General features: G+C 42.1%; 2 protein-coding genes across 2 annotated transcripts; one reads left to right on the forward strand and one right to left on the reverse strand.

The window, feature by feature from the left end:
* Positions 1-822: 822 nt before the first annotated feature.
* mgme1 (mitochondrial genome maintenance exonuclease 1) lies at positions 823-4,778 on the reverse strand. The gene is made up of 4 exons (XM_071408907.1): positions 4,005-4,778; positions 3,634-3,874; positions 2,351-2,483; positions 823-1,477 (listed from the first exon to the last, which is right to left on the reverse strand). The coding sequence occupies exons 1-4, from the start codon at positions 4,534-4,536 to the stop codon at positions 1,343-1,345; spliced, it is 1,041 nt and encodes a 346-aa protein (XP_071265008.1). The 5' UTR covers positions 4,537-4,778; the 3' UTR covers positions 823-1,342.
* A 371-nt stretch (positions 4,779-5,149) lies between these two features.
* On the forward strand, positions 5,150-24,659 carry snx5 (sorting nexin 5). Its single transcript, XM_071408905.1, has 13 exons — positions 5,150-5,302; positions 7,792-7,896; positions 8,915-9,025; positions 14,009-14,130; positions 14,318-14,441; positions 15,306-15,401; positions 16,530-16,635; positions 17,735-17,810; positions 17,989-18,028; positions 19,141-19,227; positions 19,972-20,131; positions 20,387-20,472; positions 24,158-24,659. The coding sequence occupies exons 1-13, from the start codon at positions 5,267-5,269 to the stop codon at positions 24,206-24,208; spliced, it is 1,200 nt and encodes a 399-aa protein (XP_071265006.1). The 5' UTR covers positions 5,150-5,266; the 3' UTR covers positions 24,209-24,659.
* The last annotated feature ends 1,631 nt before the right edge of the window (positions 24,660-26,290 follow it).

Here is a 26,290-nt window from a genome sequence, read left to right on the forward strand (position 1 = left end):
TGCCGCCTTTCTTTCCAATTGCTGCCAGTGACTGGAACGAATTGCAAAAATCGCTGAAGCTGGAGACTCATATTTCCCTCACCAACTTTAAACATCAGCTATCTGAGCAGCTAACCAATCGCTGCAGCTGTACATAGTCCATCTGTAAATAGCCCACCCAATCTACCTACCTCACCCCCATACTGTTTTTATTTACTTTTCTGCTCTTTTGCACACCAGTATCTCTACTTACACATCATCATCTGCTCATTTATCACTCCAGTGTTAATCTGTTAAATTGTAATTCTTCACTACTATGGCCTATTTATTGCCTACCTCCTCATGCCTTTTGCACACACTGTATATACTTTCTTTTTTTCTACTGTGTCATTGACTTATTTATTGTGTTATTGGCTTGTTTATTGCATGTGTAACTCTGTGTTGTCTGTGTCAGACTGCTTTGCTTTATCTTGGCCAGGTCACAGTTGTAAATGAGAACTTGTTCTGAACGAGCCTACCTGGTTAAATAAAGGTGAAATAAAATAAAAAAACTGTATATATCATTGCAAGAGGATGAACTTTGACCCAATATTACTTTGAACAGTCATTAAATATGATGCTTTTATATGCATCTTATCAATGCACATGATTCAAATGTCTTTTACACTAGCAAATATTAAGTTGTGCTCGTCCATGCTCATTTTTAGTGTAAGCTGTGTTGTTTACAGTAGAACACCACAAAGGAAAATATTAAAATTGTATTCTTAGCTATAACATTTTATCAGTGTTGTGTTTAGAGATCTGATTGGTAAATGTTAATTCAATAACTGAAATGGAGGGTGCTTTTTCTTTTTAATCATTTTATTGTATAAAACTAAAAATAGAAATCATGTCTCGTTTCACCTTTGTTTGTTGATTGCTGAACTTCACAGGCTGATGCTGCCACCTAGTGGTTCGATTTCCTCAGAAGGGATGTTTTATACTTTAAAAGCAAAACAACTCAAAGTTTAGAGGAGACAAAATGTTGTACTGTACAACAATTTAACATTCTCAACACAGTGTAAGGGTCAGCGATGTATTTTCTAGCTTGAATACAACCTTGAGGTAAACACAACTCTACACTAAAATAAGAACTGTTTTCAAACTTGTCAAGCTCAAAAATCGGGCAATGATGCAAAAAGACAGTCACAGGTCAGAGAAAAACATGCTAAATTGTCTGTTTCTGAGCAGACTGTGACACTCGTTTGTCCAAGTCACCAGTCAAATGTGACTGAGTGTCAGAAAAGCCAAGCACTTTCTGTATCTGGGGGTGAGAGTACTTCTAGGTCCATCTGCTACATCAAGCAGCAAAGACACCAGTCCTTCACCTCCTCTCGGTGTACTCCTCCAGTCGTACCAGCCATCTCTCCCAGTACTGTAGCACCTGCTCTGAGCTCAGTGTATGAGGATGGGCTGGGGAACCATCTTTATAGGCCACCACGATCAGTCCATTCTCAACCTGCAGGGACGGGGGGGGGGGGGGAGGGAGACATGTAGGAAATCAAGCACATAGTTTAGCATGTAGGAAAGAGATATGGTCATGATTCATGGTCGGAGACAGTCAGCCAGTCCCAATTACCCCCCGGGCCTAACTCTTGGACGTTTGCAAATCTGTAAGGTGGCAGCAATACTGGAAGTTCTTTCACTACACTGCGTATAACTACCCAGAACCTAAAGAACTAGAAGCTCCTTCACTACACTGCTTATAACTACCCAGAACCTAAAGAACTAGAAGCTCCTTCACTATACTGCTTATACCTACCCAGAATCTAAAGAACTAGAAGCTCCTTCACTATACTGCTTATAACTACCCAGAATCTAAAGAACTAGAAGCTCCTTCACTACACTGCTTATAACTACCCAGAATCTAAAGAACTAGAAGCTCCTTCACTACACTGCTTATAACTACCCAGAATCTAAAGAACTAGAAGCTCCTTCACTACACTGCTTATAACTACCCAGAATCTAAAGAACTAGAAGCTCCTTCACTACACTGCTTATAACTACCCAGAATCTAAAGAACTAGAAGGTCCTTCACTACACTGCTTATAACTACCCAGAACTGCAAACATTGCAGGGTTAGGGCCAAGGAAGAATGGTAGAAAGCGAATTAGAACAGGCTGAGAGAGTATGGTGGTGTAGTGGAGGGTAAACACGGGTAAATGCCGTTTATGCAGCTTTTGTATTTTCCGTGAGCGATTACCCATCTTCTGCTGAAAAATACATTGAAAGTTCCTGGGAGCGTTACTGTAACTCACCACGAACTGCGGTCAACGTTTACCCACTTTTTTTTTACCACTACATCACTGGGGGTCTCGCTCAAATCACCTACCTGGTAGTTGTAGTTCACGTCGTTGTTTAAGGCCCCAACGTAGGCTGCCACCTGTAGAGGGTTGTCGTAGGTGTTGCTGAGGAAAGGTTTAGACCTCTCCGATGTCTTCCAATCGATCACACACAGCACACCCCTGAGGAAGGAAGGCTGAGCTTTAGGAGCCAGTTTCCCAGAAACAGATGTAAAACTAGTGCAGGGCCTTTCCAATTTAGATTCTCCATTGAGCATGCATGTTTTATAGTCCAGGACTAGGCTTTATCTGGCTACCCATAGTAGATTACGGAGACGTAATTTATAGATCGGCAGGTAAGGGTGCTCTCGAGCAGCTAGATGTTCTTTATCATTCCGCCATCAGATTTGCCACTAATGCTCCTTATAGGACACATCACTGCACTCTATACTCTGTAAACTGGTAATCTCTGTATACACCCACTGGTTGATGCTTATTTATAAAACCCTCTTAGGCCTCACTCCCCCCTATCTAAGATACCTACTGCAGCCCTCATCCTCCACATACAACACCCGTTCTGCCAGTCACATTCTGTTAAATGTCCCCAAAGCACACACATCCCTGGGTCGCTCCTCTTTTCAGTTCGCTGCAGCTAGCGACTGGAACGAGCTGCAACAAACACTCAAACTGGACAGTTTTATCTCAATCTCTTCATTCAAAGACTCAATCATGGACACTTTTACTGACAGTTGTGGCTGCTTCACATTATGTATTGTTGGCTCTACATTATTGCCTTTGGGCTGTTGTCTGTGCCAAATAATGTTTGTACCATGTTTTGTGCTGCTTCCATGTTGTGCTGCTGCCATGTTGTTGTCATGTGGTGTTGCTGCCATGCTGTGTTGTCATGTGTTGCTGCATGCTATGTTGTTGTCCTAGGTCTCTCTTTATGTAGTGTTGTGGTCTCCCTTGTCGTGATGTGTGTTTTGTCCTATATTTTAATTTGTAATGCAAGCCCCCCATCTCCACAGTAGGCCTTTTTTCAAGACCGTCATTTTAAATAAGAATTTGTTCTTAACTGACTTGCCTAGTTAAATCAAATAAATAAAATCACACAAGTGGAGAGAATGAATAAAAGTGTGATTTGGCCAAATAAACTGACTGGTCAGGTAGAGATTGAGTCGACTACATTGCAGACAATGAATTACATCAGATTACTACATCATGTGATGTGGTTAGCTGACATGTTGAACACCTATCAAGTTGTTGAGAGAGACATCTATTAGTGGTCTGCAATGTAGTTAGCCTGGAACGTGGCCATCATCACCATCCTTACCTGTAGAGAGCCACACAGTCCACAATCCCCAGATAGCCTAGTTTTTCATGCTGTACACGGCTCTCGATGGCTCTCACTCCCCTAACGTCCTCCAGTACATGGCGTACACTTTCCATGTATCCCTCTACCGACGATGGTACCTCTGGTGCCTCCTCAGGATCTTCCCCCGGTACCCCCTTTGTTGTCAACGGGAGAACACTCTCCACGGCCGTATGGAAAAGCTTCCCTTGCCTGAAGAGATCTAACATAGAAACATTTGGGTCATTTGAATGACAGTGTGTGTGTGTGTGTATCATGTCCTCATTTGCAGAACATTCATATTTTAGAGCCTTAAAAAAAAACTTTAGAATCAGAGGGTTCTGCCTACTTACTCTGACTGTATTCCTTAAAGCCATCCTCTCCCAGTTGAGCTATCATCTTCCTCCTCCATCTCTCCAGGTAAAACTGTTGCTCCGGGGACATAGTCTCCTGTAGGATACGGGTCACACTGGGCACTGAGCCCCTGTCCTGACCCCTCCGTAGGATAATTCTGGTTGGAGCCCCTCCAAGCTCAGTTTCGCCAAATTCAAATACCCTGTCTTGGTTGAGCAACGGGTGGAGGATTTTAGGCACTTTGGATGGTGTTGGGGATTTTATCACAGGTCCGTAGATTTGAGCATCTTGCTCCTCTAGGATGTCGGGAGTTTGAGCACTGACTCTGTGGGACACAACTGACTTGAAGAGTGAGGAGTAGCGTCCGCTGTCCACCGAACTGTATGGACTGCTTTTCTTGCGAGCTGGAGAGACATTGGAGGTGGAGAAAGTATTCACGGATGTCCGGGTACAATGGGAGAAGAGTCCACTGACAACCCTAGATGACTCCTCAACACGCTGGGCACATCTCAACAGCTGATGTAAACGCATTCTAGCTAGCTAACGTTAGCTAGTTAAATAAATATATCCTACAACTTCCACTGTGTACTCTATCTCTGCGTTTACGGCTAGGTATTTAAAGTGACTCAAGACAGCAACGCCTAGGTTATGTTTTGGTTACATTAAATAATTAATGAAGATAGAAAATAACGAATTAAGTTAGATGATAGTCGTCACCTCTCCCAAAAGTCGCGCCATGTTTGTTACAACTTTTTGACCGGAGAGCGAGAGGTTGCCGGGGCTTGTATTTTTTCTCACGTAAATCCTGTGTGGGAAAAGAATATAAAAACTACAAGTCCAGTAATTCCTTTGAAGGTGTGTCTTTGAAACTGGTCCGTGTTTTTATGACATGGAACCAAAGTTAACGTTGGTATTGTAGCTGGAAGCAGCCCCCCCAAAATAAGCTTGTTTGAAAAGTGAACATATTCCGTGGCCATATACAGTTCCTTTTTAAAATAAGTAATAATTTAGGATGTTTAATTGTTGTATCGGTATGTTCTAAATGCCACGTGCGTTGAATCAACAAAAAAAGCAACAAACTATTTTGATTGACGTTCAGAAACGTTGTCCAATCACAAACATCAGTGCGAATCAGTGGGCGGGATGTATCTGTTATGGGACAGTTGGAGCGAAACGGGGTGTGTTTTCAGAAGCTAGCTAATATAGATTTGCAGCACACGATCTGTACGGGTTTTTATTGTATTTAAAAAATTAAAAAATCATGACATCTACCATTGATGATAACGAAAAAGAAAAGGTAAGTTATGAGCGATGTACGTGAATAACGTCGTATCGTTAGCTATTTGATTAACGAAACGTTAGCCCGCTAACGCGGCTAGCTATAGTTAGATAAGACAATTTAGCTAGCTAGGAAGTTTATGAGACGCTCACTTTCTTCAACGGTACATTACTTAGCTAGCTAACGTTATTCATACAATCGGCTATCTATGATAACTTTAGTGGACTAGCTAATGAACTGAAACACTAGTACGTTAGCTAACTTAACTATAACGTACAATTGTTTTTAAATTGAACCTTCATTTAACTAGGCAAGTCAGTTAAGAACAAAGTCTTATTTACATTGACGGCCTACGGGGGAACCTGCCTTGTTCATGGGCAGAACGACGACATCTTTTATTTTTTAACCTTGTGATTCGTTCCAGCAATCTTCCGGTTACTGGCCCAAAGCTCTAACCACTAGGCTACTTGCCGCCCCATGCTGTAGTGGTAAAAGCAGTGGTGTAAAGTTTTAAGTAAAAATACTTGAACGTACTGAAAGTACTACTTAACTTCAGGCTAGGGTCTATTTTCTTCTCCAATTTTTGGGGGGTATCTGTACTTTACTATTTATATTTTTGGGAAACTTTTACTTCACTACATTTAAGAGAATAATGTACTTCTTACTCCATACGCTTTCCCTGACACCCAAAAGTACTCATTAACGTTACACTTTGACGGGAAAATGGTCCAATTCACACACTTATCAAGAGAACATGTGGTCATCCCTACTGCCTCTGTTCTTGTTGACTCACTAATCACAAATGTTTCGTTTGTAAATTATGTCTGAGTTTTGGCGCATGACCCTGGTTATCTGTCAATAAAAACAAATTGTGCTGTCTGGCTTACTTATTAAAAGGAATTAGAAATTATTTATATTTTTACTTTTGTTACTTAAGTACATTTTAGCATTTCCATTTACTTCTGATACTTAAATATATTTAAAAACCAAATACTTTTAGACTTTCTCAAGTAGTATTTTGCTGGGTGACTTTTACTTGAGTCATTTTCTACAAAAGTATCTTCACTTTTACTCAAGTATGAGAATTGAGTACTTTTCCCACCACTGCATAAACGTTAGTATTATTAGCAGAGATGGTATAGAAAGCATTCTATTTTCTTTGGTATTGGTCTAGCTAGCTAACGTTAGCTAGCTACTTTATCATTGAATGTTATTTTCACAATATTATGCGTTATTGTATTGGCACCAATTCAGGCTACTTTAGTTTTGACATAAAATGCTTGATAATGTAGGCTCTCTACAAAAAGCTGGGCTTTTATGGCAGTGCATTGGCTTCTTCAGTAATGTCAGACCAGGCTTGCGGGTTCAATTTATGCTCCTGCAGTTTCCTCACAATCACTATATTTGGAATGATATGTGGCTAGATGGCTGTTGATTTTTCGAGTATGGTGCACAGACCAGTGAGCTAACCATTGCCTTTGGGTGACTTGCAACGTGGCACTAACAGGTTATTTTTTGCATTGCATATTCTTTGGTGCACAAACCATCACAATGTTATGTGCAAAGCATATTGTCCTGGCCAATGAAGGAAGAACTCAGATGGCTTACATATGGAGTTGCTTGGAATTTGAAAGGCCAGGTTTAAAAAAAAAAAAAATATTCCCCTATTTTTCATTTCCTGTGAGACTTTAAAGAGGAAACTTCCACTCCTTTGATTTCTGTTGACTTTGCAAAGCTGAGTATCAGAGTTCGGGCTATAAACAGGCTGTGGATCATTCACACGGTACTAGCCTGTATCTCTGAATCATAACATCTGGATCAAGTTCATGATCGATGTTTCTCAAATCAAATTAGGTTTCACCCACTCAAACAAAAACAGTTGTTCAGATGGGAGAAATTTAGCCTTGACAATAATAACCATAGGGAGTGGTAAGATGGCACCAACAGATCTGGGACCAGGCTAGTAGAAATGTACGCTAGCAGACTCTTGGGAAGCCTGACTGACTTGATTTGGGAAAACAGCTGGAGTTATTCTGCAAAAGTATGAGTCACATATCACAGGACTTTGAATTCAGTGAAGAGTAATGGAAGTTACTGGTAATCCACTCTAAAGTGAAAGAAAGCTTTCCTTTGTTAGACCTACCCGTATTCACCTCTCTCCACTCTGTCCTGTACTGTCTACGGTCACATTCAATAGTGCATGGGTAGTCAACAGTAAGGTTTTCAAGAATGTGTTATGGAGTTTGGACTAGGTAGCCCTTAGAAATGGTCTGCTGTAATCTACTCCCATGTCTCATAGGTAGGGTCTAGGCCACTTGTTGTCCAGGCCTCACATAGCCTGACAGACAGCATTCCCTTCCTGTGAATTCCCTCATCTTGAATAGATGAGAGATATTCAGTTGAATTTCTGTCTCACACACAAGCAAATGTAACATATTTCACAGATGAATTATTCTGCCAACTGGTAGTTGTGAAACCTTGTCCTTGATTCTGTTCCCCTCTTTTAGGCACACTCTGTGTCTGTGGACCTAAACAACGACTCCTCTCTACTCATCGACATTCCTGATGCACTCTGTGAACGAGACAAAGTCAAGTTCACTGTCCACACCAAGGTATGTATTAAACAATATTTAACTGTTTTTATCCCTCTGATTTATTTGATCTGAAGTATACTGAACAAAAATATAAACGCAACATGCAACAATTTCATACATTTTACTGAGTTACAGTTCATATGAGGAATTGAAATAAATTCATTAAGTCCTAATCTATGGATTTCACATTACTGGGAATACAGATATGAATCTGTTGGTCACAGATATCTTTAAAAAAAAAAAAGGGTCTTACGATGGACCTCAGGATCTCGTCGTGGTATTTTTGTGCGTTCAAATTGCCATTGATAAAATGCAATTGTGTTCGTTGTCCGTAGCTTATGTTTGCCCATGCCATAACACCAACGCCACCATGGGGCACTCTGTTCACAACGTTGACATCAGCAAACCGCTCGCCGATTCAATGCCATACAAGTGGTCTGCTGTTGTGAGGCCGGTTGGACTTACTGCTAAATTCTCTAAAATGACGTCCCTCAAATTTTGAGACGTCTGTGGCATTGTGTTGTGTGACAAAACTGCAGAAAAAATAGTGGCCTTTTATTGTCCCCAGCATAAGGTGCACCGGTGTATTGTTTAATTAGCTTCTTGATATACCACACCTGTCAGGTGGATGGATTATCTTGGCAAAGGAGAAATGCTCACTAACAGGATGTAAACACATGTGTGCAAAATTTTAGAGAAATAAGTTTTTCTGTGTGAATGGAACATTTATTTTATATAACTAGGCAAGTCAGTTAAGAACAAATTCTTATTTACAATGACGACGCTGGGCCAATTGTGCGCCGCCGTATGGGACTCCAATCATGGCTGGTTGTGATAGAGCCTGGAATCGAACCAGGGTCTGTAGTGAAGCCTCTAGCACTGAGATGCAGTGCCTTAGACCGCTGCGCCACTCGAGAGCAACATGAATCATGGGACCAACACTTTACATGCTGCTTTTATATTTTTGTTCTGTGTGTTTTTTGTTTTGTTGTTAATGCACTTTAATTGACTTGAATTGTCTTGTCTGTCTCATCAGACCACCCTGAGCTCCTTCCAGAAGCCAGACTTCTCTGTTCCTAGGCAACATGAGGACTTTATCTGGCTCCATGACACGCTGGTTGAAACTGAAGACTACGCTGGACTCATTGTGAGTGTCCTGTTAAATCCACCAAACACACACACTGGTTTGAGACTGCTGGTCTCATTGGGAGTGTCCTGTTAAATCCACCAAACACACACACTGGTTTGAGACTGCTGGGCTCATCGTGAGTGTCCTGTTAAATCCACCAAACACACACACTGGTTTGAGACTATGCTGGTCTCATCGTGAGTGTCCTGTTAAATCCACCAAACACACACACTGGTTTGAGACTATGCTGGTCTCATCGTGAGTGTCCTGTTAAATCCACCAAACACACACACTGGTTTGAGACTGCTGGGCTCATCGTGAGTGTCCTGTTAAATCCACCAAACACACACACTGGTTTGAGCCTGCTGGTCTCATTGGGAGGGACTTGAGTAGTCTACATCAGTGGTTCACAACTGGTTTTTGCCTCGGGACCCAAATTTAACCAGGTTGTCTGTCGCGACCCAATATTCACATCGCAAAAAATGTTTGCCAAAATACAATCTGGAAAACGGTTTCTGATCCTATATTGATATTACATGTAGCAACTATATGACAAGGGAACAACATTCCTGCCCCTTGAAGAATGTTAAACTCACTGGTTTGAAACCACAAAAATTACCAAAATGGTGTTGCTAATAGCTCTATATTAAGGTCATTAATTATAATTTCTACACTTCTGGGTTTAAGTTCAGACTAGAGTATTTATTTATTTATTTTTGTATTTTACACCCCTTTTTCGATCTTGTCTCATCGCTGCAACTCCCCAACGGGCTCGGGAGAGGCGACGGGCAAGTTATGCGTCCTCCGAAACATGACCTGCCTAAACACGCTCCTTAACACCCACCCGCTTAACCCGGAAGCCAGCCGCACCAATGGGTCGGAGGAAATATATATTATATAAACTCACCAAAAAAAGAAACGTTCCTTTTTCAGGACCCTGTCTTTCATAGATAATTTGTAAAAATCCAAATAACTTCACAGATCTTCATTGTAAAGGGTTTAAACACTGTTTCCCATGCTTGTTCAATGAACCATAAACAATTAATTAACATGCACCTGTGGAACGGTCGTTAAGACACTAACAGCTTACAGACGGTAGGCAATTAAGGTCACAGTTATGAAAACTTTGGACACTAAAGAGGCCTTTCTACTGACTCTGAAAAACACCAAAAGAAAGATGCCCAGGGTCCCTGCTCATCTGCGTGAACGTGCCTTAGGCATGCTGCAAGGAGGCATGAGGACTGCAGATGTGGCCAGGGCAATAAATTGCAATGTCCATATTGTGAGGCGCCTAAGACAGCGCTACAGGGAGACAGGATGGACAGCTGATTGTTCTCGCAGTGGCAGACCACGTGTAACAACACCTGCACAGGATCGGTACATCCGAACATCACACCTGCGGGACAGGTACACATGTTAAGTTTGCTGAAAATAAACGCAGTTGACCGTGAGAGGAAGTTTCTTTTATATATATATATATCATTTTTTATGAAAAAGCAAAACATTTGTGTTTTGTATTTATTTATTTTACTTTTCTCAGACACCCGTGACCCATTTAAAGCAGGTCGTGACCCACCAGTTGAGAATCGCTGGTCTACGGAACACACACCACTTATTTATAGTTGACTCATGTCACAAGTTCACTGTCTGTGATCGGAATCTGGGATCATCGGTGACCGAACTGAAATTTGTGATGTTTTTAATAAGCATTTTATTTCTGCTGGTTTTCTTTTTGAAAGAAAAAATGGCCAACATGATCCTGACCGGTCTATTGTTTCAGCCCCTCGGCCTTCAGCTGATGTGGAACACAGTAAGCCGGTTTTTAATCTTCAAAAGGTCACAGAAGATGAGGTCTTATCTGCACTATCTGCTATAGATTCTAAGAAATCATTAGGCTCTGAGAATCTGGATCCATATTTACTCAAGTGTGCGGCACCTATTATTGCTGGTGTAGTGACGCATATCTTTAATCAAACATTTGTCGTAGGAAAGATTCCTAAATCTTGGAAAACAGCTGTTGTTATACCACTCCTCAAGGGAGGTGATGGTAGCCCATCTCTAAGGTCTCCTGTTTGGCTAAAATTCTAGAGTCACTGATGAATAGGCAAATACAATATTTTTTAACTGTTAACAATACTCTTTCTAGTAATCAATCTGGCTTTAGACCTAAACACAGTACTATTACGGCCACTGTACGTGTTGTAAATTATATTACTAATGCCCTAGATAATAGAAAGTACCGTGCCTCCTTGTTCATAGATTTATCTAAAGCTGTTGTCACTGTTGACCATGCGATACTTTTGGGTAAGCTGTCGTTAATAGGACTGGGACTGGATGCATGTCGTTGGTTTCGTGACTATCTAAAGGATAGAAGTCAGGCTGTTAGAGTCGACGGCATCCAGTCAGAGCCATTGGAGTTGGTTAAAGGGGTCCCACAAGGTTCTATACTTGGTCCATTACTGTTCACTCTCTACATCAACAATATCGGTGATGAGATAAGAAAGTGTCAAATTCATTTATATGCTGATGACACTGTCATGTACTCTATCGCTTCAACGGCTGACCAGGCATTATCACTATTGGAGACAGATTTTAAGATATTACAAGGGTCTTTTATACAGCTGAAACTTGTTTTAAATGCAAAGAAAACGTTGGTTGAAAATACACTTGCACTTACGATGGTTCTCAAATTAATCAGGTCTCTGCATATAAATACTTAGGGATATGGTTGGATGATAAACTGTCTTTTAAAATACATATTGACGAACTTTGTAAACGGCTAATTATCAAGCTAGGCTTCCTCTATAGAAACAGGACATGTTTGTCCTCTACAAATAGAAGACACATTGTGCAAGCTACTTTTATGTCTGTTATAGATTATGGCGACATTATTTACATGCATGCTACGGCATCAACACTTAAATCGCTGGATGCTACTTATCATTGCGCACCTAGGTTTATCACGGGTGCTAGCTACAGAACTCACCACTGTGTTTTATATCATAATGTGGGTTGGACTTCGCTGTCCGTGAGACGAGAACAACATGCTCTCGTGTTTGTCTATAAAGCACTTCTGAATAAGCTACCTTTTTCTTTATCACCTCATCAATATTAGAATTAGAATTCCTAAACCGGGTCTCAAGCATGGATTACACTTGAGGCCCATGCGATTTCCACAGAGTTGGGTATGTCTGCCTTTTCCTTGCCTGTGGCAAAGAGCGTAGGCAAGGAGGGTGACAGGAAAAGGCAGCCATACCCAACTGTGGAAATCGCATGGGCCTCAAGTGTAATCCATGCTTTTAGCCTGCAGACTAAACTTAAACTTGAGACTCTTGTCCCCCTGTTGCTCATTTGAAACATTTATTGGAGGATTTTTATTTTTGTATTGCTTGTAACTGTTTCGGGTAATGCAAATGTAAATGTAATCTGTTGCTGTATTTTTTTTTGTGTTATATGTGATCATTTTGTTTGTCTTTAGTTTTTTAATCATTGTACCTAAACTGTATGTGTTAACATGTATACGTGGGCCCAGCTGTAAAAGAGACCTTGGTCTCAGTCTGTGTTCCTTGTTGAAATTAAGGTATAATAATGTAAATCATAGGAGGTTGGTGGCACCTTAACCTCTCTTGGGTACGTGAGACATTAGCGTCCCACCTCTTCAACAGCCAGTGAAACTGCTGGGCGCCAAATTCAAATACAGAAATACTTATTATAAAAATTCAGAAAACAAAACATATTTTACATAGGTTTAAAGATTAACTTCTTGCAAATCCAACCACGTTGTCAGATTTAAATAATGCTTTACGGCGAAAGCATACCTTACGATTATTTGAGAACATAGCCCACTAGACAAATCATTACAAACAGCCAATTAGAACAGTTACACAAGTCAGAAATAGAGATAAAATTAAACCCTTTAATGATCTTCATATGGTTGCACTCAGCAGACATTCATTTACTCAATAAATGTTCCTTTTGTTCGATAAAGTCTCTTTATATCCAAAAACCTCCGTTTTGTTCGCGTTTTCTTCAGTAATCCACAGGCTCAAACGCAGTCAAAACAGGAAGACAAAAAAATCCAAATTGTATCCGTAAAGTTCATAGAAACATGTCAAACGATGTTTATATTCAATCCTCAGGTTGTTTTTAGCCTAAATTATCGATAATATTTCAACTGGACAATAACGTTGTCAATTTAAAAGGTTAACAAGAAAGGCACTCTTCTCGGTCGCTCGCATGAAAAAGCTCTGTGACACTTTAGGGTCCACTCATTCAGACTGCTCTTACTTCCTAATTTTTCAGGATACAAGCCTGAAACAATTTCTAAAGACTGTTGACATCTAGTGGAAGGCATAGAAACTGCAATTTTAGTCCTAAGTCAATGGATACTGTAATGGCATTGAATAGAAAACTACAAAAAAAAAAAAAAAACTACTTCCTGAATGGATTTTTCTCAGGTTTTCGCCTGCCAAATCAGTTCTGTTATACTCACAGACACTATTTTAACAGTTTTGGAAACGTTAGTGTTTTCTATCCACATCTATGCATATCATATCTTCTGGGCCCGAGAAGCAGGCAGTTTAATTTGGGCATGCATTTCATCCAAAATTCCAAATGCTGCCCCCTACCCTAGAGAAGTTAATTGGGGAGGACGGGCTCGCGGTAATGACTGAAGTGGAATGGTATCACATATATCGAACACGTGGTTCCCATGTGTTTGATGCCATTCCATTCACTCCGTTCCAGATGATAATGGTGATGATGATAATGATGATGAGCCGTCCTTCCCTCAGCAACCTCCCACTGATGTAAATGTTATTTGATGAAGGGGAAAGTGCAGAGGACTCTAGTGTCTGCTCACATGATTTTAATAGCATCGACTCTATCAACTGAGTTTTATTACAGCTCTGCATACAGGGATTATGTCTGTGGGTGGCAGGATGTTGCTGGTGTAAGAAATCTTACCAGAAACTTCATCCACTCGCCTCCCTATCTGTCCAGATCCCTCCAGCCCCCCCGAAGCCAGACTTTGAGAGCCCCAGGGAGAAGATGCATAAACTGGGAGAGGGCGAAGCCACCATGACCAAGGAGGAATACACCAAGATGAAGCAGGAGTTAGAGGCGTGAGTTTCGACTCTTGTCATTGTGTCCAAAGCTTAATTGGCAATTTTTTAAATTGAAATATATGTTTCTCTTGAAGATTGTGCTTAATGATTCCTGTGGTAAAGATTCTGGTGATCTCAATCTGTGTGTCTCAGTCTATGTGCGCTCTGTCAGTTGATAATTGTCTGTCTACTGTCTCTCTTCCAGTGAGTACCTGGCTGTATTCAAGAAGACCGTTCAAGTCCACGAAGTATTCCTGCAGCGTCTATCTTCTCACCCCATCCTGAGCAAGGACAGAAACTTCCAGATATTCCTGGAGTATGACCAGGATGTGAGTTTGACGCTTGGAGAAGGAAACCCGAGAAGACAGACTGCATACTCTCCAGTATTACTGACTTCCTGGTTTGCTGCCGGGGTCGTCGTTCATTAGAGCACGCCGTAGCAAAACATTTTGCAATGGAAAAGGAACGTTTTGTTATTGGACAGTTCAGATAGTTTTGTGCCTACTGAACACTACTCTCTGGTTAGTACTGTAGGAGGGAGAGATGGGGGACGGTACTGTAGGAGGGAGAGATGGGGGACGTTACTGTAGGAGGGAGGAGGATGGGGGGGAGATGGTACTGTAGGAGGGAGAGAGGAGGATTGGGGGAGAGATGGGGGACGGTACTGTAGGAGGGAGAGATGGGGGAAGTAGGGAGAGATGGAGGACGGTACTGTAGGAGGGAGAGAGGAGGATTGGGGGAGAGATGGGGTACGGTACTGGAGGAGGATTGGGGGAGAGATGGGGGACGGTACTGTAGGAGGGAGAGAGGAGGATTGAGGGAGAGATGGGGGATGGTACTGTAGGAGGGAGAGATGGAGGACGGTACTGTAGGAGGGAGAGAGGAGGATTGGGGGAGAGATGGGGGAGGGAGAGATGCGTTCTCTCTGTCAGGGGAGCTGTTAGTCAACTGGGGTCAGCTGAGATGGTTTTCTGTTCGTCCGTTTGGGAAATGTTATACAGACATGTTCAGTGTGACGCTTATTGTATTCTAACTGAATCCTCTTCATTCCTATTTGTAACAAAAAGGGCTCTACAAGAGGAACTGTTGCAGTTCACATAATCAATGTTACATTGCGAACTTGTACTGTGTTGTCATTAGCTAAGTCATGTCTCTGAATAAATCCTTTCCCTTCCTGTGATTGGTCCGTGTAGCTGAGCGTACGGAGGAAAAGTGCCAAGGAGACGTTTGGGAGTTTCTTTAAGAACATGGTGAAGAGTGCTGACGAAGTCATCATCTCAGGAATAAAGGTGGGTGTGGCTTCCTCATATCATACAATAGCTCTGTTCGATTGTGGGTAAATGCTTTTTTAACTTAAGGCGATTTGTAGCAGTCGCCTGCGCTATCAACTGCAATGTCAAACAAGCCCAATGCTTTTACTGTGGATTTCCGTGGAAATCCATTTTGTGATGTCTGCTATGCATTTAAAAACTAGATAGAGGAAAACCGTACAATGCATTACAGCGGCAGACTCAAAGAAAGAGACAGAGAACGTCACGGTTCAGCCGAGTAGGGTCCTTCATATCCACAATGAAGATATGACTTTGTATGTGTGACTGTATCTTAGGCAGAAGGTTGATGCTGGTTGGAACTTTTTGTTCTGAACAGAACCACACAATTTATTTTTTCCCGACCAGCAAAATAAAGTTGTGAACCGGTTCCGACCAAAACAAAGTACCGGTTTATATTGTTCCTTTTTAACACGTGAAATCAACAGTAAAAAACAACAACATTTAGCTCATGAAATAACTTCACCAATCAGTGTAGATAGAGCAGGCTAGTTGTTTACATGCGTGATGGACAGACAAGTGTAACCTATGGTGCAAGATGTGACTGAAGGGTTGAGGAGCAGGCTTGAAGCGCTGGGTATCTTGTTATGACATTATCTGAATTAGCTCCATAGAGGTATACCTACGGAGGAGTGGCTTCTATGAAGGAACTTTGAATGTCCTTTGAGCTAGCACGCTAACATGCAGAGTGACACCAGAATTAAAAACACGTATTACCTTATTGTAGTTAACAAATCCAACGTGAAATGTGATAACTAGGCCTAACGTTAATCCAAATCTCTCCCGATTCTAACGACAGTACAGTAATCTTAGACCTTGGGGGGGTGGGGCAGGAAGTCTAAACAGGATTTTCAGCTTGCTGGAATACGTTTCTGAGTGACAGTTAGGGCTTTGCATAGGCGCTTTGTTACCGTTTCTTTTGTGGGACTACATGCTTTTAAAATAACGGTTCTGTTCTAGAACAGTATTGATCACTTTCTTTCCGGGTTCCGTTTTTCTGTTCCTTGAAAAATGACGTTATTTTCCTGTTTTTGGTTCTGTTTCCTGAACCAGTTCCAACCCCTGCTTTTTACATTATTTTTCTTGCAGGAAGTAGATGATTTCTTTGAGCAGGAGAAGACCTTCCTGCTTGATTATTCGTCCAAGATCAAAGACTCCACTGCCAGGGCAGAGAAGATGACCCGCTCCCACAAAAGTAGGACTATGATAGAAACACCAACAAACATCTGTTGTCAAATATGAATTGGAAATATCTCTTTGCTTTCTTGTGTTATTGATAAGAACAGTTCCCCCCCTTATTTTTATAAAGCCCTTTTATTACATCAGCAGTTGTCACAAAGTGCTTTTAAAGATACCCAGCCTAAAACCCCAAAGAGCAAGGCTGAGGGGTGGCCTGTCCTCTTCTAGCTGTACCGGGTAGAGAGGAACCAGGCTCCGAGGGGTGGCCTGTCCTCTTATGACTGTACCGGGTAGAGAGGAACCAGGCTCCGAGTGGTGGCCTGTCCTCTTCTAGCTGTACCGGGTAGAGAGGAACCAGGCTCCGAGGGGTGGCCAGTCCTCTTCTGGCTGTACCGGGTAGAGAGGAACCAGGCTCCGAGGGGTGGCCAGTCCTCTTCTGGCTGTACCGGGTAGAGAGGAACCAGGCTCCGAGGGGTGGCCAGTCCTCTTATGGCTGTACCGGGTAGAGAGGAACCAGGCTCCGAGGGGTGGCCAGTCCTCTTATGGCTGTACCGGGTAGAGAGGAACCAGGCTCTGAGGTGTGGCCAGTCCTCTTATGACTGTACCGGGTAGAGAGGAACCAGGCTCCGAGGGGTGGCCAGTCCTCTTATGGCTGTACCGGGTAGAGAGGAACCAGGCTCCGAGGGGTGGCCAGTCCTCTTATGGCTGTACCGGGTAGAGAGGAACCAGGCTCCGAGTGGTGGCCAGTCCTCTTATGGCTGTACCGGGTAGAGAGGAACCAGGCTCTGAGGTGTGGCCAGTCCTCTTATGACTGTACCGGGTAGAGAGGAACCAGGCTCCGAGGGGTGGCCAGTCCTCTTATGGCTGTACCGGGTAGAGAGGAACCAGGCTCCGAGGGGTGGCCTGTCCTCTTCTAGCTGTGCCGGGTAGAGAGGAACCAGGCTCCGAGGGGTGGCCAGTCCTCTTTTGGCTGTACCGGGTAGCGATTTAAGAGTACATGATAGTTTTAAGACGTTCGACCGTTCATAGATGACCAGCTGGATATGTGGTGCAACTTCTTCCACTATGTTATCCATACTGGGTGTTGATTATCTTGTCTTCTGTCTTTGTGTCAGATGTTGCTGATGATTACATCCACATCTCTTCTACTTTGAACAGTCTCTCTGTCGATGATAACACAGCACTTAAAAAGTGAGTAAACAATATAAATATATTACAGCACTAAGTTTATGAACGGGGCCGTAGTTACCTCAAGCCAACAACAGGTTACTAAATTATTGGTTTTTCATCTCTACCCCAATATCAGAAAAAAGAAAACAGAAAAATAATGTTTGCTCAACTATTGATGGGTTTGTGTGTCCCCCTTCAGGCACTTTGAGAAGTTAGCGGACCTGTTTGAGAAACTCCGGGTAAGTACCACAGTGCTGATCTTCGGCACTCCTCAACTATTTACTATTTTAATTCTCTTTTATATGATCCCTTTAGTGTCCTTTTCCATCAACATTAATTTTGTGAAGTCAGCAATACATTTAAACACTTGTGTGTGCTTTTGCTTTTTTTTTTTTTTTTTTTTACATTTAAAATGTTTAGTCATATAGCAGATGCTCTTATCCAGAGCGACTTAAAGTTAGTGTATTCATCTTCAGATATCTAGGTGAGACTACCACATTTCTCAGTCATAGGAAGTACATTTTTTCCTCAAAGTAGCCATCAGCTAGTAATGCAAAGTCAAGTGCGAGTGTTCGTTCACGAAAGGCTAGGGTGTTATTTTGTATGTGTCTGAGCATGGTGGAGGTGTCCCATCTCAAATCCAACTGTACCTGTCACGGGCTTCTTAACAGCAGGTGTAGACTAACAGTCAACTGCTTACTTACAGGCCCTTCACAACAATGCAGAGAGAAATAATGGAAAGATAACAACACGAGGAATAAATACACAATGATTCATGTTAACTTGGCTATATTCCCAGGGTACCAGTAGAGTCGATGTGCAGGGGTACGAGGTCATTGAGGTTATATGTACATATAGCCAGGGGTAAAGTGACTAGGCAGCAGGATAGATAATAGACAATTGCAGCAGCGTATTTGATGTGTCAAAAAAGTTAGTGCAAAAAGGGGGTCCGTGCAGATAGTCCGGGTAGCTATTGGTTAACTATTTAACTAACTAGCAGTCTTATGACGGTGGTAGAAGCTGTTCAGGGTCCTGTTGGTTCCAGAGCTGGTCCTGCCAGTAGAAAGTGGAGGGTTGAGTGACTTCATAGAACACAGATTTGTATTTATATCTAACCGTCTGGTCCTGCCAGTATAAAGTGGAGGGTTGAGTGACGTCATAGAACACAGATTTGTATTTATATCTAACCGTCTGGTCCTGCCAGTATAAAGTGGAGGGTTGAGTGACGTCATAGAACACAGATTTGTATTTATATCTAACCGTCTGGTCCTGCCAGTATAAAGTGGAGGGTTGAGTGACGTCATAGAACACAGATTTGTATTTATATCTAACCGTCTGGTCCTGCCTGTAGAAAGTGGAGGGTAGAGTGGCATCGGACCAGGAGCTGAAGCTCACAGAGCTACTCCGGTACTACATGAGGGACATCCAGGCAGCCAAGGTGAGCCACCTCTAGTCTGCCAGTCTGTTTCTCTCTCTCCAAAACCCCCATGAGCTTCTATTGACCGTTGAATCGTTGCTATGAGATCCATCGAACTGTTGGTGGAGCATCCAAGACCACCAGAGTGCTGGAGTTTATTTCATTCTATTGAATAGTTTTATTCTAAATGCACCTGGAAACACGATAGGCGTGCATGTTACTTACATTACCTGGAAACACGATAGGCGTGCATGTTACTTACATTACCTGGAAACACGATAGGCGTGCATGTTACTTACATTACCTGGAAACACGATAGGCGTGCATGTTACTTACATTACTTATTTCAAGGACAAGGAAATAACAGGCTTATTGTCACCACATATAGAAAACAACTAGATCAGTGATGTTTCTGCTTATAACCATAAGTTAAGTATAGAAATCCTAAGATGTGTAAAATAAATGAGATCCAGCTCAGGGCTGCAGCTATGCGTTTGGTTTGCTAGCTAAGTGGCTAGATGTCAAGATCGAACTTCTTGGTTACAGCAGAGACATTCACCCCCCTCCTGGATCAACATCTTTGTTGCGTAATGTTTTCTTTTTTTGCGTCCCCCCCCCCCCCAAAAAATAAGGGAAAAAAACATTTGTTCTGAAATAGCCCCCGTTGTGTGCACATCTGGTAATACCGTCAACCCCGGTATGGCACAGAAACGGTACGAACATCTGGATACCACCCTACCCTATTAACGTGTGTGTGTGTGTCAGGACCTGTTGTACAGACGGGCCAGGGCCCTGGCAGACTATGAGAACAGTAACAAGGCTCTGGACAAGGCCCGGCTGAAGAGTAAAGGCGTTCCTCCAGCCGAGGAGCACCAACAACAGTGTCTGCAGAAGTTTAACACGCTTTCTGAGTCGGGAAAAAGAGGTGTGTTTGTGTAAAGCCTGTCGCTCTGCTTCCCAGTCGAAACTGTTGATTTTATTTCATCTAGTTTTTAAGTCAAAGGTCCTTTTGGGAGTATGTGAGCACAGACGCTTTTCACCGGGTGGAGTTCTGCAAGGAGCAAACTGTACCTATTGTATACAGATGCTTTTTTTAGACAGTGTTGGCTGTATGTTTGGGGCAAACATGTTGTAACGTAATACAGTACAGTGAGTTAACAGCATGGTGTTCTCTTCTCAGAGCTGACCAGTTTTAAGGGCAGGAGAGTGGTGGCTTTCCGGAAGAATCTAATAGAGATGGCTGAACTGGAGATTAAGCATGCTAAGGTGAGTCAGACTGGAGACTCTAGCGTTGTCCTTTTTTCTTTCTGTATTTTATATGTATTGGGGGGAGGGAGAGATTCCGAGAGATTCAATTCCACAATATCGTGTGTGTGTACGTATATACAGTTGAAGTCGGAAGTTTACATACTTAGGTTGAAGTCCATTGAAACTCATTTTTCAACATCTCCACAAATTTCTTGTTAACAAACTATCGTTTTGGCAAGTCGGTTAGGACATCTACTTTGTGCATGACACAAGTCATTTTTCCAACAATTGTTTACAGACAGATTATTTCACTTATAATTCACTGTATCACAATTCCAGTGGGTCAGAAGTTTACATACACTAAGTTGACTGTGCCTTTAAACAGCTTGGAAAATTCCAGAAAATTATGTCATGGCTTTAGAAGCTTCTGATAGGCTAATTGACATCATTTGAGTCAATTGGAGGTGTACCTGTGGATGTATTTCAAGGCCTACCTTCAAACTCAGTGCCTCTTTGCTTGACATCATGGGAAAATCAAAAGAAATCAGTCAAGACCTCAGAAAAAAATGTAGACCTCCACAAGTCTGGTTCAATCTTGGGAGCAATTTCCAAACGCCTGAAGGTACCACGTTCATCTGTATAAACAATAGTACGCAAGTATAAATACCATGGGACCACGCAGCCATCATACCGCTCAGGAAGGAGACGCGTTCTGTCTCCTAGTGATGAACGTACTTTGGTGCAAAAAGTGCAAATCAATCCCAGAAGAACAGCAAAGGACCTTGTGAAGATGCTGCGGGAAACAGGTACAAAAGTATCTATATCCACAGTAAAACGAGTCCTATATCGACATAACCTGAAAGGCCGCTCAGCAAGGAAGAAGCCACTGCTCCTAAACCTCCATAAAAAAAGCCAGACTACGGTTTGCAACTGCACATGGGGACAAAGATCGGACTTTTTGGAGAAATGTCCTCTGGTCTGATGAAACAAAAATAGAACTGTTTGGCCATAATAACCATCGTTATGTTTGGAGGAAAAAGGGGAGGCAAGCCGAAGTGCACCATCCCATCCGTGAAGCATCATAAGGCAGGAAAATTATGTGGATATATTGAAGCAACATCTCAAGACATCAGTCAGGAAGTTAAAGCTTGGTTGCAAATGGGTCTTCCAAATGGACAATGACCCCAAGCATACTTCCAAAGTTGTCGCAAAATGTCTTAAGGACAACAAAGTCAAGGTATTGGAGTGGCCATCACAAAGCCCTGCCCTCAATCCCATAGACAATTTGTGGGCAGAACTGAAAAAGCCTGTGTGAGCAAGGAGGCCTACAAACCTGACTCAGTTACACCAGCTCTGTCAGGAGGAATGGGCCAAAATTCACCCAACTTATTGTGGGAAGCTTGTGGAAGGCTACCAGAAACATTTGACCCAAGTTAAACCCAAACCCACTGGTTCCAGGTCATCTACAAGACCCTGCTAGGTAAAGTCCCCCCTTATCTCAGCTCGCTGGTCACCATAGCAGCACCTACCTGTAGCACGCGCTCCAGCAGGTATATCTCTCTAGTCACCCCCAAAACCAATTCTTCCTTTGGACGCCTCTCCTTCCAGTTCTCTGCTGCCAATGACAGGAACGAACTACAAAAATCTCTGAAACTGGAAACACCTATCTCCCTCACTAGCTTTAAGCACCAGCTGTCAGAGCAGCTCATAGATTACTGCACCTGTACATAACCCATCTACAATTTAGCCCAAACAACTACCTCTTTACCTACTGTATTTATTTATTAATTTATTTTGCTCCTTTGCACCCCATTATTTCTGTCTCTACTTTGCACTTTCTTCCACTGCAAACCAACCATTCCATTGTTTTATTTTTATTTATTTTTTATTTATTTTTTTATTTATTTTTTATTTTTTATTTTACTTGCTGTGTTGTACTCACTTCGCCTCCATGGCCTTTTATATTTTTATTTATTTATACATATATTTGTTTGCCTTCACCTCCCTTATCTCACCTCACTTGCTCACATTGTATATAGACTTATTTATTTTTTTCACTGTATTATTGACTATATGTTTGTTTTACTCCATGTGTAACTATGTGTTGTTGTATGTGTCGAACTGCTTTGCTTTATCTTGGCCAGGTCGCAATTGTAAATGAGAACGTGTTCTCAATTTGCCTACCTGGTTAAATAAAGGTTAAATAAAATAAATAAAATAAAAACAATTTAAAGGCAATGTTACCAAATACTAATTGAGTTTATGTAAACTTCTGACCCACTGGGAATGTGCTGAAAGAAATACAAGCTGAAATAAATCATTCTCTCTGCTATTATTCTGACATTTCACATTCTTAAAATAAGGTGGTGATCCTAACTGACCTAAGACAGGGAATTTTTACTAGGATTAAATGTCAGAAATTGTGAAAAGCTGAGTTTAAATGTATTTGGCTAGATTGTGTATTAACTTCCGACTTCAACTATATGTATGTGCACACTGCAGGTGGTGTTACCTGCTAGACCAGGCCTAAGCACAACACTCTACATTTTTGTTGGAAACGGGATACCTAGTGAGTTGCACAACTGAATGCATTCAACCCGAAATGTCTTCCTCATTTAACCCCTCTGACTGCCTTCATTCTACGTACACTTCATCGCCGTCCAGGGAGCAGTTGTTGTCGGGGGTCAACTGCCTTGCTAGAGGTTCATGTTATGTGGCTGTGATTAGGCCTGTGCGGTATACCTTGTGTGTGTGTGTGTGTGTGTGCGCGTGTGTGTGTGTGTGTGTGTGTGTGTGTGTGTGTGTATATATACATATACTGGGTATTTGGGAAGAGACATGGGATAGTTTTTCCAATACTGTTGACACAATAAAATCAAGTTCTTTAATACGTTTGAATATTTTATAGCTACTTTTAAAGTAAATACCCGCAGTAAACTTGTGCAATAGGTTAGGAGATAAAGATCTTCGTCCTTCTTCATTTCACCTGTTACATAATCGTTTTTATTATGAAGCTTCCTGATAGTCCCCAATCACGTGGTATTTGCTGACAAGCCCACAACGACACGAGACCTGAGCCTTGTGAGTCGGTCACTGTTGTGCATCATGCTCCAGGTGATCTAGTTACAGTAGAGAATTCACAACTAAATGTTTGCCAGTTAGATATCTTATAACTATTAAGTTACTTGTCTAACATGTGATAACTGTTCTGCAGTTGGCTTGCTAATTTAGTAGCTAGTTAGCTATCTAAGTGGTTAGCTTCTTCCAAATTCAAGCGTTGCTAGGTAACAGCCGAGTATCCCCTCCTGGATCAAGAGCCTTCCTGTCTAATATTTGTTATGTACACATGCAGCAATCTGTGACTAGCAGTTTTTAGTTACTTGTTTAGGTCAGAGACTGTAAAATGTTCACAATGCGCTCCTTAGCATTTTGTTTGAATGGGATCAAAAAATATATATATATATGGGATTTTACATGTAGTTGTTAGCGTTGATAACGTTCGTTTTACAGTCTCAGTGGGGTTTGAAAACAGCGCCCTAGTTCAGTGCTGGTATTACCGAATATCCCGGTATGACAGTCCGCCCAAGCCTAGTAGTGGTTCATGTTATGTGGTCGTGGTGTGTGTATATATTGTGTTGTAATCCTTGTGAAATGTCTGTTGTTATGGATACGATGCTGATGTCTCTGTTCTCTCTTACGACAGAACAACATGTCTCTGCTGCAGGGCTGCATTGAGCTGTTCAAGAGCAGCTGAGCCACTGGTCTCTTACCAACCCTCCCAGACCACTGACCAGCCGGGCTTGGCGTCAGTCTGTTTCTGCTCTCTTGTCAACTCCTTATGGAATCGTCGTGCAGAACCGTGACTGGAGTAGGAAAATCACAAACGGATCTGGGACCAGGATATTGACCAGCAGGCTTTGAAAAGGGAACCTGGATTCCCCTTCTCTCTACCCTACATGTGTCAAACTCATTCCACGACGGATTTTCGCTCCACCCTTGTACTTGATTGATGAATTAAGGTCACTAATTAGTAAAGAACTCGCCTCACCTGGATGTCTAGGTCTTAATTGAAAGAAAAAAACAAAAACCTGCAGACACTGGGCCCTCAGTGGAATGAGTTTGACACCCCTCTACTCCCGGGGGAACCTGGATATCCAGGGCACACGTTTGAAAAACTTCCCTTTGCAACGGAAAACAAAAATAAACATTTCTTATTGGACAAGATTAGATAGTCCCTCCCCATTTCACTAATTTGCGGGGTGTTTCGTGCCTTGAACCCGATCCTGGATACCCCCTTCCTCCACCCCAAAAATGCCACTTCAGAAACCTGCATATGTCTGTTTGACTGTCTCTGTTTCTGTCTGGATGTTTAGTCTCTGTCCACCTGCCCCTCCGTGTCTCCTTCTACCCCCTCCGTGTCTCCTTCTACCCCCTCCGTGTCCCATGGAACACTCCCCTTTAGTGATGACAGCATTCCAGAACAGGGAGAATCCAGCATCCTGCAGCATCTTCTGACCTTCCTTCCTCCATCTGTTTTTCAATCATGGATTATCTGAATCTTGGGTTATCTGAATTATTTGTATTGTGGATGGATTACTCTTGTTCTTGTATTGGATTCTCTATTTGTAACAATTATGGACTTTTTGCCGGATTGTGATAATGTTTATAATTGTTTTGGTGGCTTTTCAAGGCACTAACCCCGTTACGCCCTTCACTTGTACATATAAAGAAAGCCAGAATTGAGGTTGAATTTGGTCCTAGCATAACAGTTAAACTAGGCAGAGTGGAGTAATCTGGTGTTTTTAATGGTGCAGGCATAGCTAGCAATAATGGAATAGTTAGGTTTTCTCATTGCAACGCCACTTTAAACCACTCTCTCTAATACTAGTCTGAAGAGTGACAGCTGAGCTGCTGCCTCTCTGGTTTGTAATGGAACCGTTTACAGGGTCCTATTAGGCCACGCTGTAGCAAAAATGTTTTTCAATGGAAAACTAAAACAATCGTTTCTTATTGGACAAGTTCAGATAGTCCCTCCTTGTTTTTCTTCCCGTTTGGTACCTTAGTGAATAGGACCCAGATGGGAGCAACTGTTTACAAAGAGTATATAAAGAGGGTATAAAGTGGATGGAAAAGGGGGGGGGGAAATACAAATTTAGTGCCTAAATAAAGGTTATTGTGACTTCGTCATGATTGTCCACCCTTCTGCCAAAGTCTGCACTTTCACACTCCCGTCATAGATTTAAAAGCATTAGGTTGATGTAAGCATTGGCTGAAGGGAGTTTCCACCGTTGTTAAATGCATGACGGTGTAGTCTGGAAATGCTCACTTTGGGAGAAGGGTGGAGAATTGGGACTTGGCCTAATACTCTCTCTCTCCATTACCATACTCTGAGATTAGGCTGGGTTGAACTCGCTCAAACCGCCAAGTGAAGAGACATGCTCTTTTTCACGATTTAAGAAGTGTGTGGTAGTTTGTCCAACAGTGTGGTACCACACAGAAATGCTTTGGCTGTACCTCAGGAATGGCAACATGGCTCTTTCCGCATATTCGTCTACATTACTGCCAGTAATAACTGGAGCCAAATAATGTTTTTGATTTGAGACATACATATATTTTTGACAAGTTTACTTCCACATAATATGGACCAGTTGATTTTAGTTTTTACTACAGACCTTGTCAGTGTCAGCACTGATAGTTGTCAAAGTTTACTGCCGTACACATGATACTTAAGTGGTCCGTGTGCCCGGTCTAGACTAAGGAGTGACTAGTGAGTGCCAGGCAGCTATGGTTTCTGTGCTAAGTGAGTCAATATTCAGTGGACTAGGCTGAGACCTTT

The sequence above is a fragment of the Salvelinus alpinus genome, chromosome 7 (genome assembly GCF_045679555.1).
Source record: "Salvelinus alpinus chromosome 7, SLU_Salpinus.1, whole genome shotgun sequence".
Lineage (NCBI taxonomy): Eukaryota > Metazoa > Chordata > Actinopteri > Salmoniformes > Salmonidae > Salvelinus > Salvelinus alpinus.